At 42.4% G+C, this 19,855-nt stretch overlaps 1 protein-coding gene across 2 annotated transcripts in view; it reads left to right on the top strand.

Annotated features, from left to right (window-relative positions):
- Positions 1-16,546, top strand: part of snx19b (sorting nexin 19b) — a 32,269-nt gene extending 15,723 nt beyond the window's left edge. Inside the window, exons 10-12 of one of the 2 annotated variants that reach the window (XM_071358911.1) lie at positions 12,090-12,274; positions 12,797-12,884; positions 14,910-16,546. In XM_071358911.1, the coding sequence (XP_071215012.1) occupies positions 12,090-12,274; positions 12,797-12,884; positions 14,910-14,973 (337 nt within the window). In that variant the 3' untranslated portion in view covers positions 14,974-16,546. Of the gene's footprint in view, positions 1-12,089; positions 12,275-12,796; positions 12,885-13,649 lie in introns of both variants that reach the window. The other variant, XM_071358910.1, reaches the window with a different exon arrangement.
- The last annotated feature ends 3,309 nt before the right edge of the window (positions 16,547-19,855 follow it).

The following is a 19,855-nucleotide window of genomic DNA, read 5'->3' as shown; positions in this document are numbered from 1 at the left end:
TTTTATTTAGAACCTAAAAAAACACCAGCTGTTTCAAGGCAATTTTTTTCTGTTGGTGTCCTGTTATAGATTCCGCCTTGTCCCAGTATAGACTTTTTATTTCTCTCAACTTACATTTTTCATTAACTGTCTTTTTGGGGAGGTGTCAAAGCTGATTTTTTTTATCCAGAGTTAAGTAAGTGTGAGGCTTTGTTGTTCTTTAATGGTGAATGCTTTTCATTGACAGCCAGGGCGAGTTCGGCTGTTCAGCCTAAATGATTGGCCCCAAAATAAGCATCCTTCAGAGATGGTGGTTTCTAACAGTGGTGCTGGTTATTTTCATTGCACAGAGGGTCTTCCTGTGCTTCATACTCTGTGAGTTATGAGTTGTTCACCCAGCAGGGAAGGAGGGGTGAAGGAAGACCCCATTGCAGGCGCCCAGCTTTTGTTTGAGTCCACTGCACTGGTGGTCAGGCCATTGGTTTCCAGGAGATTTGGCATAGCAGGGATGGAAAAGAGCCCTGTTATGTAACCTTATCACTCGTTGTTCCGTTGAGGTGTGACATCCCCAACAGTCTGTTCTGACACGGCACCCTCTTCAACAGTGTGATCATGCTGTCCGAGACAAAGACAATGAGCAATATCAGTGTTGAACTTGTACCCAATGGAAAGGCCATTGATGGAGGGAAGGTTCCTCGTGACCATGTTGCAATCAGGTTTGGACCAGGCTGCATTGGTTCCATCGTTACCCACCACTACTTAACAGCATGGCTGGCGGAAAGTGTCCGGACACTCTGTATGGCTTCTAGTGATCTGCCAGGCAAGGATCAAGTCTTGGTGAGGTTTTTTTCCCCCTGCCAAAGCAAACGTTATGAAATACATGGTTCTACGCTGTATTCCCCCTAGTTCATTCAGCTAGCTGTGTCTGTAGGATACTTGCAATTTTAAAACAATTTAAAACATGCCTATATCAGACATATTGACTTCCTATTGGTTTTTGGTTTAAAAGTACGAAAGTTAGTGGTTTTGGACAGTGGCTAGGTAAACAAACCCGGAATTCTAATTTGAGTGAAGTATCCCTTTTAAGCTGCACCATTTAGTGGCATTCACCCCCGTGCTCCTGACAGTGGACATCAAGGACATGATGGAGTCCACTCTGGTCAGCCCAAAAGGGTCCAGGGGAGATATTGTTTGATTCCTGAAAAGTGCACAACCAGCAACACGATCTGAAGCTGGGTAAAATTAGCCTTGATAAACGCACTTGTCATTGTCAGTGACGTCAGCGTTAGGCTTAATGCCTTTGTTCACACTTCAGCCAACCGTTTTCTTCCACCTGAGCTGCATGGGGACGACGTGCTCTGCTACGACAAACCAAAGGCATAGTTCTGCAGTGACTCGGGCTCAAAAAAAAGTTGTTGGGTAATTTTAGTTCAAACAGATCAATGCCCCTTTGACCAAAAATGGTAGTCTTCAGCTAAAGCAATGCAGCCCAGTGTTAACAACGTGAATAGTTGCAGGCACAACTTGACAATCTTTTATGCATATACTAGCCTGACTGGCCCTCAGTTTTCTTTATTACTGATTCCTGGCCAAGCATTCAATCTATATTCTCTAAACTAAGGAATTTAAACTAATTAATTCAACAGTCAAAAAAAGTTATTTTGATTGGGCTCTGAGCAAGGTACAACCATGTGTGTGTTGAAGCTCAGTAAAAGAGAGCCATGTGTATTGAAATGTTGGATTACCCTAGTAGGTTATACCAGGGTTTCCCAAAGTTGGTCCTGCCCTGGGGGCACATTTTGGTTTTTGCCCCAGCATTACACAACTGATTTGAATAATCAAAGCTTGATGATGAGTTGGTAATTTGAATCAGCTGTGTAGTGCTAGGGCAAAAACCAAAGTGTGCACCAGGGGGGTGGGCAGGACCGAATTTGGGAAACCCTGGGTTAAGCAGTGATTCAAGTGGTTTAGTGGCAGAGGGGTTTACTTTTATTGACGTTGATGTTTTTATATAAATGTCGTTATAACTATCCTTCCCGCTATATTTAGAGTTGCCCTGCCATAAAGTGTTTATAGCCTTTTGATTAGGCTTTGTTTCTGAAACTGTCACTTGAGTTGATTGACATCTTGGATTTGATTGGAGCGGTCTCCTGAGCTTTGAGGTACTATTTATTTATGACCAGGCTGCCTTTACAAAAAAAAGATTGCCATTTTGAAACTGCAGTAAAAGTGCAGTTGACTGTGGTATTTTAGACGCAGCATACTGCATTTATACCGGACTCTTAACTGCAGCTATACTGACGCGTACTGCAGTGATACTGCACTCTGACTGCAATCCACTCTGACAGCAATCTTTTTTCATAAGGATGGGATTTTGGCGAGTACAGCTCCTCTCCATCACCCTCTCTTGGTCCGTGCTTATCTTGGGCTGGCGGTCGCTCATGGCTCCTGGTATTCTTCTCGTCGGGTGCCGCTCTGACCACAAGGAAATTCTGCTGGGTGATTTTCTTTTCAGGATGAGATGTCACCTGCTGCCGTAAATTGCTCTGTCTGGCAAGCCCCAACCCACAAGTAATTACTAACAGAGAGGAATACTGTCTGGCAGGTTCCTCCTCTCATTTCTCATGTGAGAGACGTGTATTTCACCCAGACTGACTGGTCTGCTACTACGTCTTCTATAACTGTCTCATAGGCTGCATATATTCAATCACTCTCCTTTACTAATATGTATGGAAGTGAAGGGTTTGCAAATGACAACCATGAATTGAAACAAGCTATTGGCAAAGTAACTCATCCAATCCATGTATGGTAATTGGTAAAACAAACACGGGCACAGGCATGCAAATACTGTTTCTGACTTCTATGAGCTGTGTTGCCTGTGTTAGGTGTCAAGCCAGTACCCAAATCCTATTGGAATGTTAGGTGTATAACATTTTCCTTATACTTTCTTTGGTTTCCACGCCATTGCAGTATCCAGTCTTTTTCAATTTTATGATGGTTTTCATGGTAGCTAAAATGCCGTAGTCCTCCAGACCACAATCGTTGGTATAGACTTACATGCCATTTGTTACCAGAAATTGGTTCAAGGAAGTCTGCCCTATGCGCAAGGTGAATCAAAGGGGGATATGATCTGTAGTCTGAGAGACTAGTAGCAGGAAAAGGGCACTTTGAGATGGATGTTGGAGAGACACAGCCTCTAACTGACCCTGGCGCGATGCACTAGACTGTGAAATCAGCCTTTCTGAAAACCTGCCCCAGCCACACACGGTCGGTAACGTTAGATGTCAGTGTGTTGACCAGCCGATGAAATGCGGTGCCACGACACTCCCAATAAAAACAGCCCCTGACACACACAAGACACACGCAGATGCACACACACAGATATGTCTTACTATATTTGTGAGGACCAACAATTGATCCCCATTCAAAATCCTATTTACCTAACACAAATTCTGAACCTAACCACAAACCCCTAATCCTAATTCTAACCGAACCCCAAAATTGTATTTTTACAAGTGAGGACAGCAACATTTCCTCACTTCTCTGAATTTTAGTTGGTTTACTTTTCTTGTGAGGTCTTCTGGTACTCACAAGTATAGTAAAACGTGTACACACACATACACCGACATAGCATGGATGGGGTAGATGGTGGATGTAGACGGTGATCTGATGACGCCAGACCATACCTGGTTAGGCTAGCCTGCGCCTCAGTGGAAACAGACACATCAAATGCCTGTAGAGGCCAGAGGAGAACTAGGTAATACTGTACTGTACTGTGCTGCTCCTGCTGGCCTTTCTGGCTCACGATCCGCCTGGAGGCCTCAGTCTGCCAGACACCTTTTGGATGCTAATTGGCTCAACAGAGGTTTCAACGGAACATGTTAGCACAAGATCTGGGTTTAAAAAATAGTATTTGAAATCTTTCCAATACTTAAGCTGTGCTTGATTGAGCTCGCCTGGTGGAATGGGACCACTGAAATAGTCCTAAGAGTGCAAACCCCACCCATCTGGCACATTCCAGGCAGGCTCAAGCAAACAAGTATTTCAAATACTATTTGAACCCAGGTCTGGTAAGCACTAGTTCTCTGATGCAGCGTTCTCCTCACTTACCCAGGCATGCCAGAATGATTAGGACACCAGACACCATACAAGGTTTTCAGAATAAAGACCACAGTGGAGATGGATCTATTTGAAGAGAAATGCACCCCAGATGATCACACTCCTCCATTCTTACCAGGAAGTCGACTGTATAGAGTGGGGCTTTTACTAACACTTCATTACAACTACTTTGGCCAACTGCTTATTTTGTCCCATCCAAAAGACTTCCCACTCTTAGAGGTGGTTACGGTAAGCACAGCTCAAGTCTGCCACGTGGTTATTTATACCATGCACTTTGTGCTGTAGTATCAACGCTGGAAGTGTATTGAATGCATTCCATCAACAATCACAGAGGAGACTGCCATTATAATGAATTTAAGAAACTTAAAGAACTCTCTGGCAACAAGATAACTATGGCATTTTAATAGCTTGAGGTATCAAGTTATAGTTAACCCTTGATAATCTATGGTTCTGTAATGAAAATATTTCACAAAGGCTTCTGAATCTTTGTTAACATGTTGTTCTACCATCTTTTTCTTTTTCATTTAGTATTTTAACCTCTCTTGACCACTTGTGCGCAAAGAACAGAGGGAGATTGTTAAGGGATTTTGGATTGCATTGTGTGAGTTTTAGTGAAATGCTCTCCATGTCTCTACTACAGATTCGGATCGAAAGCAATTTGTTAAGCTTGCCTAATAGGCCTATGTAGAAGCACAACATAGTGGGTTCTGTTGAGGTCAATAGGGGTTATTTGAGGGGTTCACCAAGCTATCAGTCTCCCTCTGATGATCACACTGTGCTGGCAGGCCTATGTGTAACCACACTTGTTCACAGGACTTCACACACAATATCCACCCCTGGTTTTTAACAGTCTCATGAGTCTCCCTCCAAGGCATTGACAGATCCAGAGGAGAATTATAACATTGCCCCCTAAGCCCCTTTTAGTGGGAGCTGCAGTGAGCCAAGTAGTGCGTGTCTATAGTATGCCTGCAGTGCTAAAGCTCTTCAAATGATGCCCCAGCACTGCCACTGAATAGCCCCCACTCTGCTGTGTCATTATTTGTCAGCCCCCCAACCTCTATTCCTTATGAGATTCTGCTGGGCCTGTAATTAACATGAGTCATACAGCGGCAGACTTCCCGTAAGTCCTTTCCAATTTATGGACAGTCAAGATGTTGGGTCATAAGAAAAAAATATGTGCTCTTCCCTGTGAGCTCTCAAGTGAAGAGGACACAGCTTTTTTATGGTGTGGGTGGTAGGGGGGGGGCAACATCCTGACTGTTTATAAGTTGAAAATTATGCCCCTGTCCCACACACCCCTCATCACACAGAACTATCAGCCTTAACCCCCCCCTCTTCTGGACATATAGACAGTTGAGTTTCCTCAAGCAGGACTTGTCAGACAGACAGACCTCTCAAGAGGCCCTCAATGATGCGCCTTATTGCTCAGGCCATCTGCCCAATGTTCTCCTCTTCGGAGATGTAAACTCTGGCTTGGCTTTGATTTAAGCCTGAGATCTCTCCTCTTGTACTTTACACAAACTTCTGATGTAGCACTTGGCCTTGAGGGCTGAGACTAATTGAGACCCAGAGTACACAATGTCTTGGCTTCACATCGATGTCCAGAGATGTTATCAGGGTTCAGATGCAGCCGCAGCGCCTCTGACTGAAGTAGAGGTGGTTTTACCGGTGTTGAGGAAGAAAGGCGTCACGCAGATGAGATGACATCCGTCTGTCGGAAGACATTTCTGTTCACTTTTATCCTATCTCAAGCTCCTAAGTTGTTTCTTTTTGCTTATGGTTAAAGTTCCAAATAGACGTTTTGTGGATGTGTCATTAGCGCTCTGATACATGGAGAATGGCATTGTGTTTCAGGTGATTGGCAGTTAGCGGTGGCCTGGCCATACCATTTTCTATTGTCTTTGGACTGAGGAGTAGCATTAATTTTGTTGTTGTACGATATGGTGGTCTCTTTGGTCAGAAATAATCCCTAGCTGTCCCCCTCTCCAGTCAGTGTTGTTGGTCTGTAGCTAAAGGCCATGTTCGTTCATTATAAGGCTAGCTGTCATCTGAGAGTTTTTGCAGCACAGCCCATCTGGAGCCACTTTGGGGATGTAGCTCTCGTATAACCGGCCGTACTGTAATACTTGTTTATTTGTTTGTCTTTCACTCTTTATTACGTCCGTGTGGTTGTGTGGTTTAGGTTTTTACAAACAAACGAGTCCTCCATTAAAGGGATACTTCGGGATTTTGGCACTTCCCCAGAGTCAGATGAACTCGCGGATACTATTTTTATGTCTGTCTCCAGTACAAAGGAAGTTAGCGGTAGTTTTGTGAGCCAATGCTAACTAACGTTAGCACAATGACTGGAAGTCTAAGGGTATCTACTAACATGCTAGCAGATACCCATGGACTTCCAGTCATTGTGCTAAAGCTAGTTAACAACTTCCTTCAAACTGCACGCAGAGACATGAAAATGGTATCTACGAGTTCTTCTGACTCTGGGGAAGTAGATAAAGGGCCTTGTTGCCAAAATCTTGAAGTATCCCTTTAAGACCCTTGGAATCTTTCCCTGGACCTTGGTTTAGGTGTTTGAGGAGAAAAATGCTCTTGTTGTGTATGACATAGGCTTTACTATTGTTGATGCAAATGATAACTGTGAGCTAAGGCAGGCACGTTGCACTGAGGAGGAACACTTTGTCTCAGTCCAGTGTGCCTCTGGGTTTGTGTAACAGTCTGTTAACATGTAATGAGTTGTTTAAAGGCTGGCTGCAGACCTCCATTCCCAGTTTGATTATTTTGCTAGCTAAATAGATTGATGGAATTCAGCTCTTTGGCTGCCTTGGCATCTTGCTCTGTTTGGCAACAGCATTGTGGGAATTCAACTAGCAGTTGGATGGATGGATGGACGATGGCCTTTTTTTGTTAAATTACCCTGTGCACACACAGTACACCTGCATTCACTAACACCTGCACTCAGGCCATGCTTAAAATCCATAATTCTGACTTTTGTTCGATGTTTTGATTCTGGTAATTAACTCAATGCAATTTTGAGTCTTGAGTGAAGTGGAAATGTATCAGATATTTCTTAGGTCATCGAGACGATTTTAAGCGTTGTCGTAATTTAAACTGAAGTGTGATGCAGGATTTGGATGGGGTTTTTAATCCAGCGGCTATTTCTAAATTAGTACACAATGTCTGCTAGTTCAGCTGTGCTGGAGTCCGACGTTAGAGAAAGTAGTCGTTTTATTTCCACATTTGTTTGAGCTCCATAAAAACACTTTCATGTCTTCCTCCACATTATTGTTTGAAAAAGTGTTTTTACTATTGGCTGCCGAGTCCCAAGTCCTTGTGTTATTTTCACCCAAGACTTTAGAATAATAACTACAGTTTATGTGATTGGCACCGGATGGTTTTACACAGATCACATGGAATGAGTGTTAAAGTCTGAACCCAGACAGGCCTCACGTTTTAAACTGGTTTGACAGGCTCGCAGCCCACTGCCATGGCAGGATAACCCTAACAATAAAGCACAGGTTCTTCATTCTGAAGTGCTATAGTGCCTTCTTCATTGATGGACTTCTCAATCCTAAAGTCCTCACTTTGATAATCGTCTACGTAACGTGTCAAACTCATTCCACGGAGGGCTCAGCGTCTGCAGGTTTTCGCTCCTCCCTTGTACTCGATTGATGAATTAAGGTCACCAATTAGTATAGAAATCCTCTCACCTGGTTGTCCATGTCTTAATTGAAAGGAAAAACCAAAAACACACAGACACTAGGCCCTCCATGGAATGAGTTTGACGCCCCTGGTCTACGTAAAAAAAACAAGATGCTTTTCCATTCATTTTTCATTAACCCTGTGTGTATCAAGGTATTAAATGAAGGTGTGAGAGGGGTCCACTACTTCAATTTCAACTATCATGTCACTTCGAAGCAGCTAGGGAGTTCCACCAAGGGTTCCAGTGAGAAGAAATGACAATCAACTAGCAGAGCCAATATGCTCCAAATCTGCTGATATTTAAGGGTTCCCCCCAGCATGTGCATCAGGGTCGGTCTCTGTCTGTCAGACAATGAATTAACTGTCTTTCTCACTCCACTTTTCATTGCCCACCCGAACAACACCACGTCGTGGGCTGTGTCACTTTTTCCGAGCGAATTTCACATGTCAATTAGGCACTTCTCCAAAATAAATATAGTTATCACGTTGATGTTTTTGCAGTGTCAGAAGAAATCAAGGCACCTATTAGAATTTGAAATGGGATTGTTTAAACATGGCTGGCTACGGGAGAGCTTAGTAACCCTTTTTTTCCATTCTTCCTGAGGTGGAGAAATGTATTCTCTGCTAATGCTGCGTGTCCCTGTCAAAGCATCTGCCAGTCAAAATGGACTGCACTTCATAAACTGCCCGACGGGTCAGTAGTAGGAATAAAATGTACTACTGTTGATTCCGATCAACTCGCTTTTTAGTTCCATCTCCTTACATTAGCTGTGGTCCAACGTCAGCCCTTAAATGGTTTGTCTGGACCAGTGCAGCTTTTGTCTTCTTGTTATCCCAGAGAGGCCTGCATTCCATCCACCGACGCTGATGTTGAGTGGCTGGTTAGCTATTGCGCGTTGTATTGCTTCATTTTCATCAATGATACTGTAATAAGTATTGTATTACATATTTAGAAAGTATGTGGTGGTGGGAATTGGGTGCCGTTCATCGATATAGCAAGATGCATGATCTTTTCCAGAGACAACATCGCCCACTGTGTAGGCTTACTTATTAGGTTGGTTTCCCTGCATCGTTACTCATGGCAGGAGACCTTCACCAGGTGCACCGAGTCAGGGCGAGGTTATTTCAACGTGAACATGACTTACTCTGATGCCGACTGTGAAAGACATCACTGCTGGGAGTGTTTCCAGGGCCTCCGTGTTTCCTGATGAAATAGTGCAGTCGGGCTGCTATAAACCTCCCCAGTGACTTGGTAGGAGGAGCTGGAGTGACTGCTCCTTCCCCAAGACATAAACCACGACCGCGTGCATGTCAGACCAGACCAGACCAGACCAGCCCTCCCATGACATTATAGACGGGGGAGACTTGGGAGGTTCCCAATGCTTTCAGCAGGATCTGCCGCAATGTCCAAAGATTTTCCCAAATGAGGGGAAAAGATAATGTTTGGCTGAAAGAAAGTATGTTTGGCCTTGGCAGCTCGTGCCCACGTCTTTGTGTTTTCGACTCGTCTCCGCTGTTTTGTCGTCGTAAGCGACCATGATTTAGGCTAATGCGCTTGCTTGCCTCCGGTCGGTACTGTATGTGGCGTTGAACAGACACACATCATTGTCCACCTTCCAAGGGGGCTAAAATAAAACGGCAGAGTAAACTTCAGAAGCGTGAAGAGTAGGAGATCCGTGGCAAACCAATACCAAGGTCCACTTCCCAGAATTCATAGCTGCTCTGTGAGACATGACAGTTTCTTCAGTCAAGGAAGTATTGAGCTCAATGTGCAACACATTTTTGTACGGAATCCATATTACTTGTGTTACGTAAGTTGTATTTTCCTCAGAACTCCTAGTCATTGTTATTTGTTAGTTGAACTCAGAAGTTCTCTCATTGGAATGTATTTTTCCTATTAACTTATCTTCTCTCTCCCTCCAAGGCATACAACATATGTGCAACGATAATAATTGCTCACATCAATCTTGCCAGAGGTTCTTAGCAGGCAATCCTTCATAGGCTTTACAGTAACATTATCTCACAGTTCCACATCATGGTTCCACACAGATGTCAGGATGTCATCATGCATTGGTTTGAGAGGCCAGCCTCGCTGTTATGAAACATATTAAGAATGAGAAGGTGTAAGATAGTGAAAAGAAAACAAATACAAGATCCACGTTTTCCCAGAGCCATCCATGTCCCTCAACAGTGTGTGGCAACACAGGACAAAAGATCCTGGCATGAAATAACTAAATTAAAGGAACATGAAATGTGCCATGAACGAAGCATGACATTTGGCCTTGAAGGACATATTCTGTTGAACATATTTTAGTGGCATTTTACAGTATTTACAGTATTTCTATAAAGTTATTGGAATGTTGTACGGCCATTACCTTGTGCTCAAAAAACCTCTGCACGTTATGTGGGTGGCGGGTTGTTGCGTTCTGTGCCTACATTATGTAAGTCAGTCTGGGTTTTAATCTCGTTGGGAGTTAAATATCCTCTCTATGTGATAGTATCACCATACACAACGTCTTCATTCAGAAGTGGACGGTTTACCTTGTCAGAAGTGGACGGTTTACCTTGTCAGAAGTAAATTGATGTTTCAACTAAAGGAACTGTGATGACATCGGGATTGCACTGTGCCGTGATCCGTGCTTCCAGGTGGTATTTCACCACGTAAATTAGTTCCACAGGTACATCTTAGCTTGTCAATGCTGTAGATTCGCAGTCTGGATGAATGTCAAGGCTACCTCACGTCCGCTTGCTGGTTTGACACATGCTGCACGAACCAAGCAAGAAGGCAATACCGTCTCGTGTCCAAATAGCCTAGTATTTTAAATCTTCCAAATACGCTGAGCATTTGGTTGAGCCTACCTGGAATGCCAGACATGGAGGGTTTGCACTCTTGGAATTATTCCATTGGAATAGCCTCTCACATATCCGTTGTATAGCGTGCAGGGATGTGCTGCTTTTTGCTGCTAAATCAGGAATTCCTACTTTTTTGCCGTCATCCTCTATTCATACTCAGTGAAACTTTCTATGTTGTCCTGATAATTTTACTGATGTGATATTCCCTGATTCATCAGGAATTTCTGCTTCTCTGCCATCATCCTCTATTCATGAACATTTACCCTACTCCCACACTGACCTCCTATCTTTACAGCTCTACAGTGCTTTCAGAAAATATTCAGGCCCCTTTGATTTTTTCCACATTTTGTTACGTTACAGCCTTGTTTTCCCCCCTGATCAATCTACACACAATACCCCATAATGACAAAGAGAAAACAGGTTTTTAGATATTTTTGTACATAAAAATACTTATTTACGTAAGTATTCTGACCCTTTGCTATGGGACTCAATGTAGCTCAGGTGCATCCTGTTTCCATTGATCATCCTTGAGATGTTTCTACAACTTCATTGGAGTCCACCTGTGGTAAATTCAATTGATTTGAAATTGAAAGGCACACACCTGTCTATATAAGGTCCCACAGTTGACATTGCATGTCAGCGCAAAAACCAAGCCATGAGATCGAAGGAATTGTCTGTAGAGCTCCGAGACAGGATTGTGTTGGGGCACAGATCTGGAGAAGGGTACCAAAAAATGTCTGCAGCATAGAAGGTCCCCAAGGACACATTGGCCTCCATCATTCTTAAATGGAAGAAGTTTGGAACCACCAAGACTCTTCCTAGAGCTGGCCGCCCGGCCAAACTGAGCAATTGGGGGAGAAGGGCCTTGGTGAAGAAGAACCCGATGGTCACTGACAGAGCTCTAGAGTTCCTCTGTGGAGATGGGAGAATCCCTACGGTGAAGTGTGGTGGCAGCATCATGCTGTGGGGATGTTTTACAGCGGCAGGGACTGGGAGACTAGTCAGGGTCGAGGGAAAGATGAACTGATCAGTCCTTGATGAAAACCTGCTCCAGAGCACTCAGGACCTCCGACTGGGTTCCTGAGCACAGACTTAAACCCGGAAATAGCTGTGCAGCGACGCTCCCCATCCAATCTGACAGAGCTTGATATATTGGTCTGAATACTTATGTAAATGTGATATTTCAGTTTTAAAAAATTATACATTTGCGAAAATGTTTAAAAAAAAGTTTTTGCTTTGTTATTATGGGGTACTGTATGTAGATTGATGGAGAATATTTTGTTTTAATCAATTTTAGAATAAGGCTGTAAAATAACAGGATGTGGAAAAAGTCAACGGGTCTGAATACTTTCCGAATACACTGTATCTTTACTGATTTTCTATCTACAATATGTTGTCCTGATCACATCCCTGATGTGTGTGTTGTCTGTCACTTGCAGGTGGCTTGACGTTAGCGTGGCTAACCTGACCTGTACCCAGTACTGGGTGATCTACCTGCGGGTGCTCCAGGAGGCTGTGTGGCCGGGGGGCAGCCTACCAGCTCAGCCCCGCCCAGAGCGCAGCCACCAACAGAAGGAGGACACCAAGCAGCAGTCTCTGCACTGCCTCATGAGACTACTGCCAGGTAAGGGATCACTAATAATGAAGAGGCAGGCTGGTGTTCATTAGGCACCAAATGGAAGGAAATGTACTGAAACCGGGGGATTATGGACTTGTTCAATGGCAAACGCTCATTTTTCTTTTTCCGTTCCAATTATTATTTGTAGACATTTTTTCATTTTTTATTTTTACTAATAAACATGACCCAGGAGTTTATCCTGACCTTGTGACCTGACCATGAAAAAGGAACTAGGTTATAACTTTGGTCTGGAGTCCAGTACAGCACATGATCAGGAAAAACTCCCATACACACTCATTCCTATCGAGCTCTGCAAACATACAATTCATCAGTATTACAGTCGTAGATATTGCTTATGTGCAATACAATGGCATTTAATGTAAATTAAATCATTTCAACTAACTATTGATCTTTCTAAGAAGCCATTTCAGGGTCTCACTATATCCAACTAGCTATGGTTTTTAGTTTTTCCCTGTGGAGTCCTGTGCGGCCTCACGGTCCTATATTTGTACTCTTCTGTGTTTACAGATCTTCTCTCAGATATGCTGGGCTCAGACAAATACCAACTAAGCTGGCAGACTGCACTGGAATCTCTGCAGGACCCTTACATAAACAGGTGACCACACACACACACACACACACACACACACACACACACACACAACAAAGTAACGTACACTACACCACTTGCCTGTCTGTCTGGCCATGATTTAAAGAGCCTGACATCATGGTCTTGCAATAGATTATGAAGGAACATGACATGAGGTATTGATAAAGGGTTCTAAAGCCAAGTGATGAGCTGGTTGTGAATCAGTGGGCATCAGCCAAGTTTTATAGCGTGTTTGATATTATATACCTCTTTCCAGACACGTTTCCAGTGGATAAAGCTGAATATTTATACATTGCCAGCCCTTTGTTCTAGTTAGTTTTGATTATAGCAGCATGTCTCACAATTAATCTTCTTATTGAAATGTTCAAATAAGGTGTGTGTGCGTAAGGTACAGTATAATATATTTACGACTCAACTAAGTCCCTGTAGTGTTTGAAACATGCTGTTAGAATCAAAGTTGTCTCAATTGTAAGGATTTCATTGCTGATGTAATTTGGCTCGTTGAACCTTGTAGGAGGTTTTGGTCCTCTTGGCCTATATGCTTTTGTCTAAATCATGCTTTGATGTAAATGGGGGAAATTGCAACACAATTGCAGAAATATCAGGTTGTGATTTGACCCATTGTAGACCCAAGTTTAAATTTTTTTAAACAAACTTAAAATGTACACCTGCCAGAATGAAATTATGTATACTTTTGAAGAGAGGAAATGTTGGACAGCAGATTTCTGGAAGACCCCTGACCTTTTAACCTGTGACTCTTACACTGTACAGACACCTGGTCTACTGTATCTGGGACCTTCTCCTCGAGTTTCTCGTCCCTGAAACATCTGAGGAGGACTTTCAGAAAACCCTGCTGCAAAGTCTGTCCAAAAACGCAGAGAAACTACCACCATAAAAGCCGTGGGAGAGATACTCGGGTACACGCACGCACACACACACGTTTAATCAACTGTGTCAGTGAATAGCCCCCGATGAAAGTCCAGCCTAGCGTATCTGGATAAATTCCATTATTCATGTGTCGCCACCTTCACCGCTGAAACTTTGGACCCGAGGTCATCCGGGTCTGTCTCCGATTTAGGCCATGACGTCTGTGGGTCTCAAACATCAGCCACACATCCGGAGCAGCTTTGATTACCCAACACCTGTTTTCTGTTTGATCAGAATACCTCTCTGATCTCCAAAAGCCCAACACACCAAACTTCCCAAATCCACCCTTTTCCTGCTTCCTAAAACCTCCAGCTTTGTACCAAACTCATTTCAGATGGACTTCACACCATCGTTATCCCTCGTGGTCTTTCTGTATCCTGTTGGAGCTAGAAGTTTACTAGAATCGCTAGTGGTTTGGAGAAGTCCAGTTAGATTTTTCCCCACTTTAGGCTTACTGTGTCGTGCTTTGCCCTTTCGGGATGACTTGCCTTTGTGTTCTCTGTTATATGCCCCTATTTCTTTTGATCCCCTTGGCTCTACACCAAGCAGCACATGTGCTGTGTTGCAATAATACTGTACTCCCTCACTCCTGGGACCCTCCTGAGGCCTGGCTCGTACTGATATGGTCCACTGATACGTTTCTGTTAAAGTGGTCACTCACACGTTTTGAACTTGTATGATGAAGGCCACTGCACTTTGAAGCTCTTGATGGCCACTTTTCCCACGGGCCTGAAATGGTGGTTTTAAGTAATATACTATACAAGTACATCCAATTTTCAGTGGTCTCTGCTACTTTTTAAAGTTATGATACATTTTAAGAGCATCACCAACACAGTGAATGGGGAAAACATTTTCTGAGGGTGTGATTTGGTTAATGACCTATAATGTACATTTCGATGTATATCATTTATAATTTCTTTGAAAGTAGCAGAGAGCCCTCTCTGGAAATGTGATGTGTTTTAAGAGCATGTTGTTCCAAACAATATGTCTAAGCTAAATAAAAAATGGTACTTTTGAGATATTTATAATAATGTTGTTAATGTTCAATCAATTAATGTGATTATTATTATTATTTTTTAAATCTAGACATACTCCATATTTCAGAGCACACTATAAGGAGGATAATGACACCAAGATGTCTGTACCACGTACTGTTCACAGATCATAGGGTCTTACAGGAGGCATGTAAAGGTAGGTCGTAAAAGGGCCTAAAATGGCAATTTTCATCAGGATTTTCTCAAAAAAGCATGTGAAACATCCTTCCTCCCAATTAAGTTTTTATGTGAGAATTGGCAGAACAATCTGAGATGACCCAAATATTTTTGGGTCATGCTGGTGTGCAATCGCCTAACTATGTGTGACTTATGTCTGTGAAACTGGCACAAAGACTTCTCAACATTGGCATTCCGTGACACAAGATGTTCACCGTGTTTGACATTCCTCACTCTTACTGATGCTTATTATTGCCTTTATATGTGTACAGTAGGTCTGACGCCAGGTAAAGCTCATGCAGTCAGCATAGTAGCGTACGTCTGATGTCAGAGGTCCAATGTGTCCTACACAATCCGTTGCACTCTCATCTTTGTCTTAAAAGAACATAATATTGCAGTCATTCTTTATTTCTGTATTCTTGTTAACGTGATTGATTTATTTGATTGTGTCTAACTTGTTTGTTCGATTGTAATGATGCTTTCTGTGAAAATGTGTATTGCTCAAAAAGAATGGCAGGGATACCAGTGGTACCGAAGATAATTAATACCTGTAGGAAATGCTTTTAAATTGCCTTAAACATGGCTGGAAGAGGTCTCGTCTGTCTTTACTATGTAGTCTGTGGACATGCCTTTTGTACATCGTGTCACAAAGTAGTAGCAAACCCCAGTGACAAGGTGTGTTCTGATGTTGTGCTGAATGTTGTGTAATGTTTATTCCCTCCTGAACACGTTCCTAGCTGTTACCTCTATCCCTGTTGAATCCTTTGTGATGAAAATTAGGGGTAGCTTGCGTTTTGCAAGACAGTTGTCCTGTCCTCAAATGTATCACGTCTCATGAAATGTTCATGTTCAACACATAACTCATTTGACAAAATTGTGAGTGCCGTTTTCACATGGAACACATTGCAAATCTGTGAAAGTTTGTTACGTGGCTTTTGTTGCAAGTTGTTTGAGTACTGAACAAAAAAAAAGGTTTGTCAAATTATCTTATGTACTCTGTATGGTGCCATTATAGACACAATAATTTGTTTACCCCATGATAAAAATAAGTTATCAGTGATTAATTAACTTACAGAAGTGGTATTGTTTGGCATTTATTTGGTTTCTCGTCAGAAGGGTTCTGCACGCAATGGCTGCTAGCTGCTATTCCATTGAAGTTTCGCCATTTCTCCCTAACTTCCCTTTTGTCAACACCTCAGCTCTTTCTCAATTGTCTTTCCTCAATTCCTCTTGTCTTATCTCCTTGCCTCCTTCTCAAATCACATTGGAGGAGAAGGTCAGAGGGGAGGGATTTGGGATTAAGAAAATACAATTTATCACTTAATTACATGTCTGATTTGACATTACAATCCCAATTCAGTTTACACCAGTGAAGGCTTTTTGAGTGTAGAATTGTACATATTAATGCTTTGAATGTGACTCTTTGTAACTCTGTCAGTGTGTTATAACTGGACTCCATCACAAGGTTTTACATTTGCTGGTGTTGATAATTTCCAAAACCAATAAAATTACCAAAAGTTGATAAGTGTATACCATTTGTTGTTCAATTATTATCAAACTAGGCAAAAAATAAATAAATTGATGTACGTGCTTTTATATCTTATAAGCGTAATTATTCGTTATGTTTCTCTTTGTAAGAGATTGCCTCAATGACACAAAATGGTTGTTAATAGTTTGAATCGTTGTGAGATGATAAGACTTTATAAGGTGCTCACGCCTGTTTATGACAACTGTACAATACACTAGAACTACATAACAATGCATTCTATTTCTCAGCGTTAGCTCAAGTGTCATCAACATTTAACATGAATGCAAACACATTTTCTCCAGACCGTAACAGTGAGGTCATTGAGGCTAAGGCCCAGTCATTTCTTTTGATTTGAGCGTTTCATTGGCTAAATCGTTTATAACTCAGAGCCATATAGCCAGCATGTTCCCATTTAAGAAGGGCCAGAATGTGTTCATGAATGGAACATAGGTAATCCATCTTCTTTAAACAATCGCCCAGAGCTGCAACATCAAACACAGTCATCACCTCTGTACCTGAGAGCTTTGTTTGGCCTTTGTCTCTCTGTGTTGATCAAACGAGAGGCTATACCATAAATTAACACAGGTGTAAAGAGAGAAAACACTGTCTGCAGGTGTCCATGCCCTGATCCTGATGACGCCATCTTTAACCAAAGCCATATGGTGAGTCAAGGAGGGGAGCACCTGTTGACCGGAGAACAATGGTATTCTGTGCAGGGCCTGCTTTGCCAAAACATGTAAATGTAAAATAGTAGTGTTATCAAGGAATATTTTCATTAGAACATGCAAATCTGGTCTGTGTTCATTAGGACATGCATCTGAAACAGTTCTAAAAAGTTTTGCAACGGAAATAGAAATTTGGTGGCTTACAGGTCATTTATTTAGCAGACGCTCTTCAGTCCAGGTCGTCCCTCCCAGTTTCAGCATACTTAACATGACCCTGGTCTTAGCATTGGTCCCTTGTTGAAGTTACAAAACCAAATGCATACAACCACCAACCAATGAGAGCCAAATATTTTGGTACAGATTTGCTGTCTCCAAAGGAGTGGTACATTCTGATGTTTATGGCCTACTCTGGAGTCTAAAGCCCAATCTAATATTATACTACTATACTACCCATACATGGGTGAGCGTTGCACGAACACTGTGACTAGACCAATATATTTACTGAATAATCCAAAGAAACTCACCCTAGGGTGTGAGTCTCGCAGGCTCATCACTCATGTTCTCAAGTGATCTCTTATAAAACGATAGCTGTAACAAACACGTGCATGCACACAAACGCAAACAAACGCAGTCTCACACACACACACACACACACACACACACACATCTTTCTGGCCCACTGTGAGAAGGAGTTTAAGTTTGCATATTCATTTGAAACCAAAACACCAACTACTCAAAATTCTATTCTTATGGCTCAGTGTGAAAAAAGAAATCTGCCGAAGCGCCTTGCCAAGTTCCCCACTGTGCCCTGAAGACAAATGGTTCACTTCCGATGGCAATAAGGAAAATGGATGAAATCTGTAGACCTACCATAATTAAAATCAGAACAGACCCTTGGAACCGATTGTTCTTTGCTTGCTTGTATAATCCCAAACAGTTTTTTACATAATGGCACTAAATGACCATGAAGTATAATCCAATGGCGATAAAAGGATTTGCTCTTAAAATCTATAGTCAAAACTGTTAACGAACAGGGTCATTGTCACATGGTCTTTTAGGTACCTCCTTTGAAGTGCCCAATATGACAAGTCAGACGATTATTTCATTCATGAATTATCTTTTCTAAAAGTACACATACTAAACACAATTGTCAAATCAAGTTGACTACCGCCAACTCCCCACATCTCCAGCTTCACCCAAGACCATCATCATCGTCATCTCTGCGCCTGTTATCCAGCATGGAGATTAGCTAAATGTTTCCCCAACAGGCACTTACGTTCTAGGTTTGTTTATCATGAAAGTCTCCCATCCAACCAAGGGCAAATGTTTAGATAGATTTTCTCTGTCGATGTTTCCATGAAGTGCCTGGGATCCACATCAACTGATCTGTATCGTGTTTCCACAGTTTTTCTCTCTCCCTCTACTCTCGTGAACGTTTCAGTGACAGCTTTGATTAGATTGAATGCTTACGTAATAGCTGGGTGAAGTGGAGATGATAAAAGGGGAATAATTTGGTTTGACGAGGCTATACACAGTAGTTCTGGTCTGGAACTGTGGTTAAGAGGGTGGTGTTCTGAACCATTAAGGCTTGGCTTGCCCCCTTAAACATACTCAGAAGCTATCTAGTGGTATATCACACTCTATGCATATTATACACACCAGGGGAAAGTGTATGCATAGAAATAGGATTACCAGAAGGGACAATGACCCTTAGACCACAGCAATTTGACCGGAACACTAATGGGTACACACAATATGATTGACATGGTTTTGTGATGCATAATTATATTTCTATATGGGTATGTACATCACAAAACTCAAAGCTCCCATGCAAAGATCTGACGCAGATGGGTGGACAAGCCCCTACACAATAGTCATGGACAGACCAAGCTGGTTAGTGTAGCCTAGCTAACCTTGACCATGGCTTCACTGAAGCAGAACCCGTGTTTAACTTTTGCAGAAAGGCAAATAACTGTGCATTATACAACGTAAAGGTTGAACTGCATTATGCAAGCCAATGGGTTCTGATTGCCCAACTAACATAAAGGACCGAAAAAGAAGTTGTCCCTCATTCAAACATAATCAACGTGTGCGTGTGTGTGTGTGTGTGTGTTTCAGTCCATCAATGAAACAATGTGAACTATGTTAAGGTTTACATGTAGTTATAAAGATGTCATATTAACATTTACACTCTGTAAATGTTTGCTACAGTATGATGAATGAGTAGGCTTAAAATCTCGGTATTCTCTCTATCTTATGCGAGGTGGCAGTTATTTGAATTGGATTGTTCCTTAAGAGGCCCTGTCCTATTGAATTGGCCAGCTATTTCTGGAGAGATATGCTTGTTGTGTCCCCAATGGCACCCTATTCCCTACATAGTTCGCTCTATGGTCCCTAGTCAAAAGTAGAGCATTGTATAGGGAATAGGGTGCCATTTGGGACGAAGGCTCTGAGTGTCCTCTTTTGTCAAACTGTGGGGGGTCTCTGTGATGTGACGTGAGCCAGGGAACAGTTTGACTATCTACAGTACATAGAGTACATGCCTCTGCAGGCCACACGTCACAGTGACTGCACTTTTCCACGCCTCCCTCTCTTTAGAAGGAATTTGTAAAATTGTGCCTTGTTTAATCAGAAACCGAGTGCAAC

Source organism: Salvelinus alpinus, chromosome 22 (assembly GCF_045679555.1).
Source record: "Salvelinus alpinus chromosome 22, SLU_Salpinus.1, whole genome shotgun sequence".
In the NCBI taxonomy this organism is placed as follows: domain Eukaryota; kingdom Metazoa; phylum Chordata; class Actinopteri; order Salmoniformes; family Salmonidae; genus Salvelinus; species Salvelinus alpinus.
This window is presented reverse-complemented; position numbering and strand designations above follow the sequence as displayed.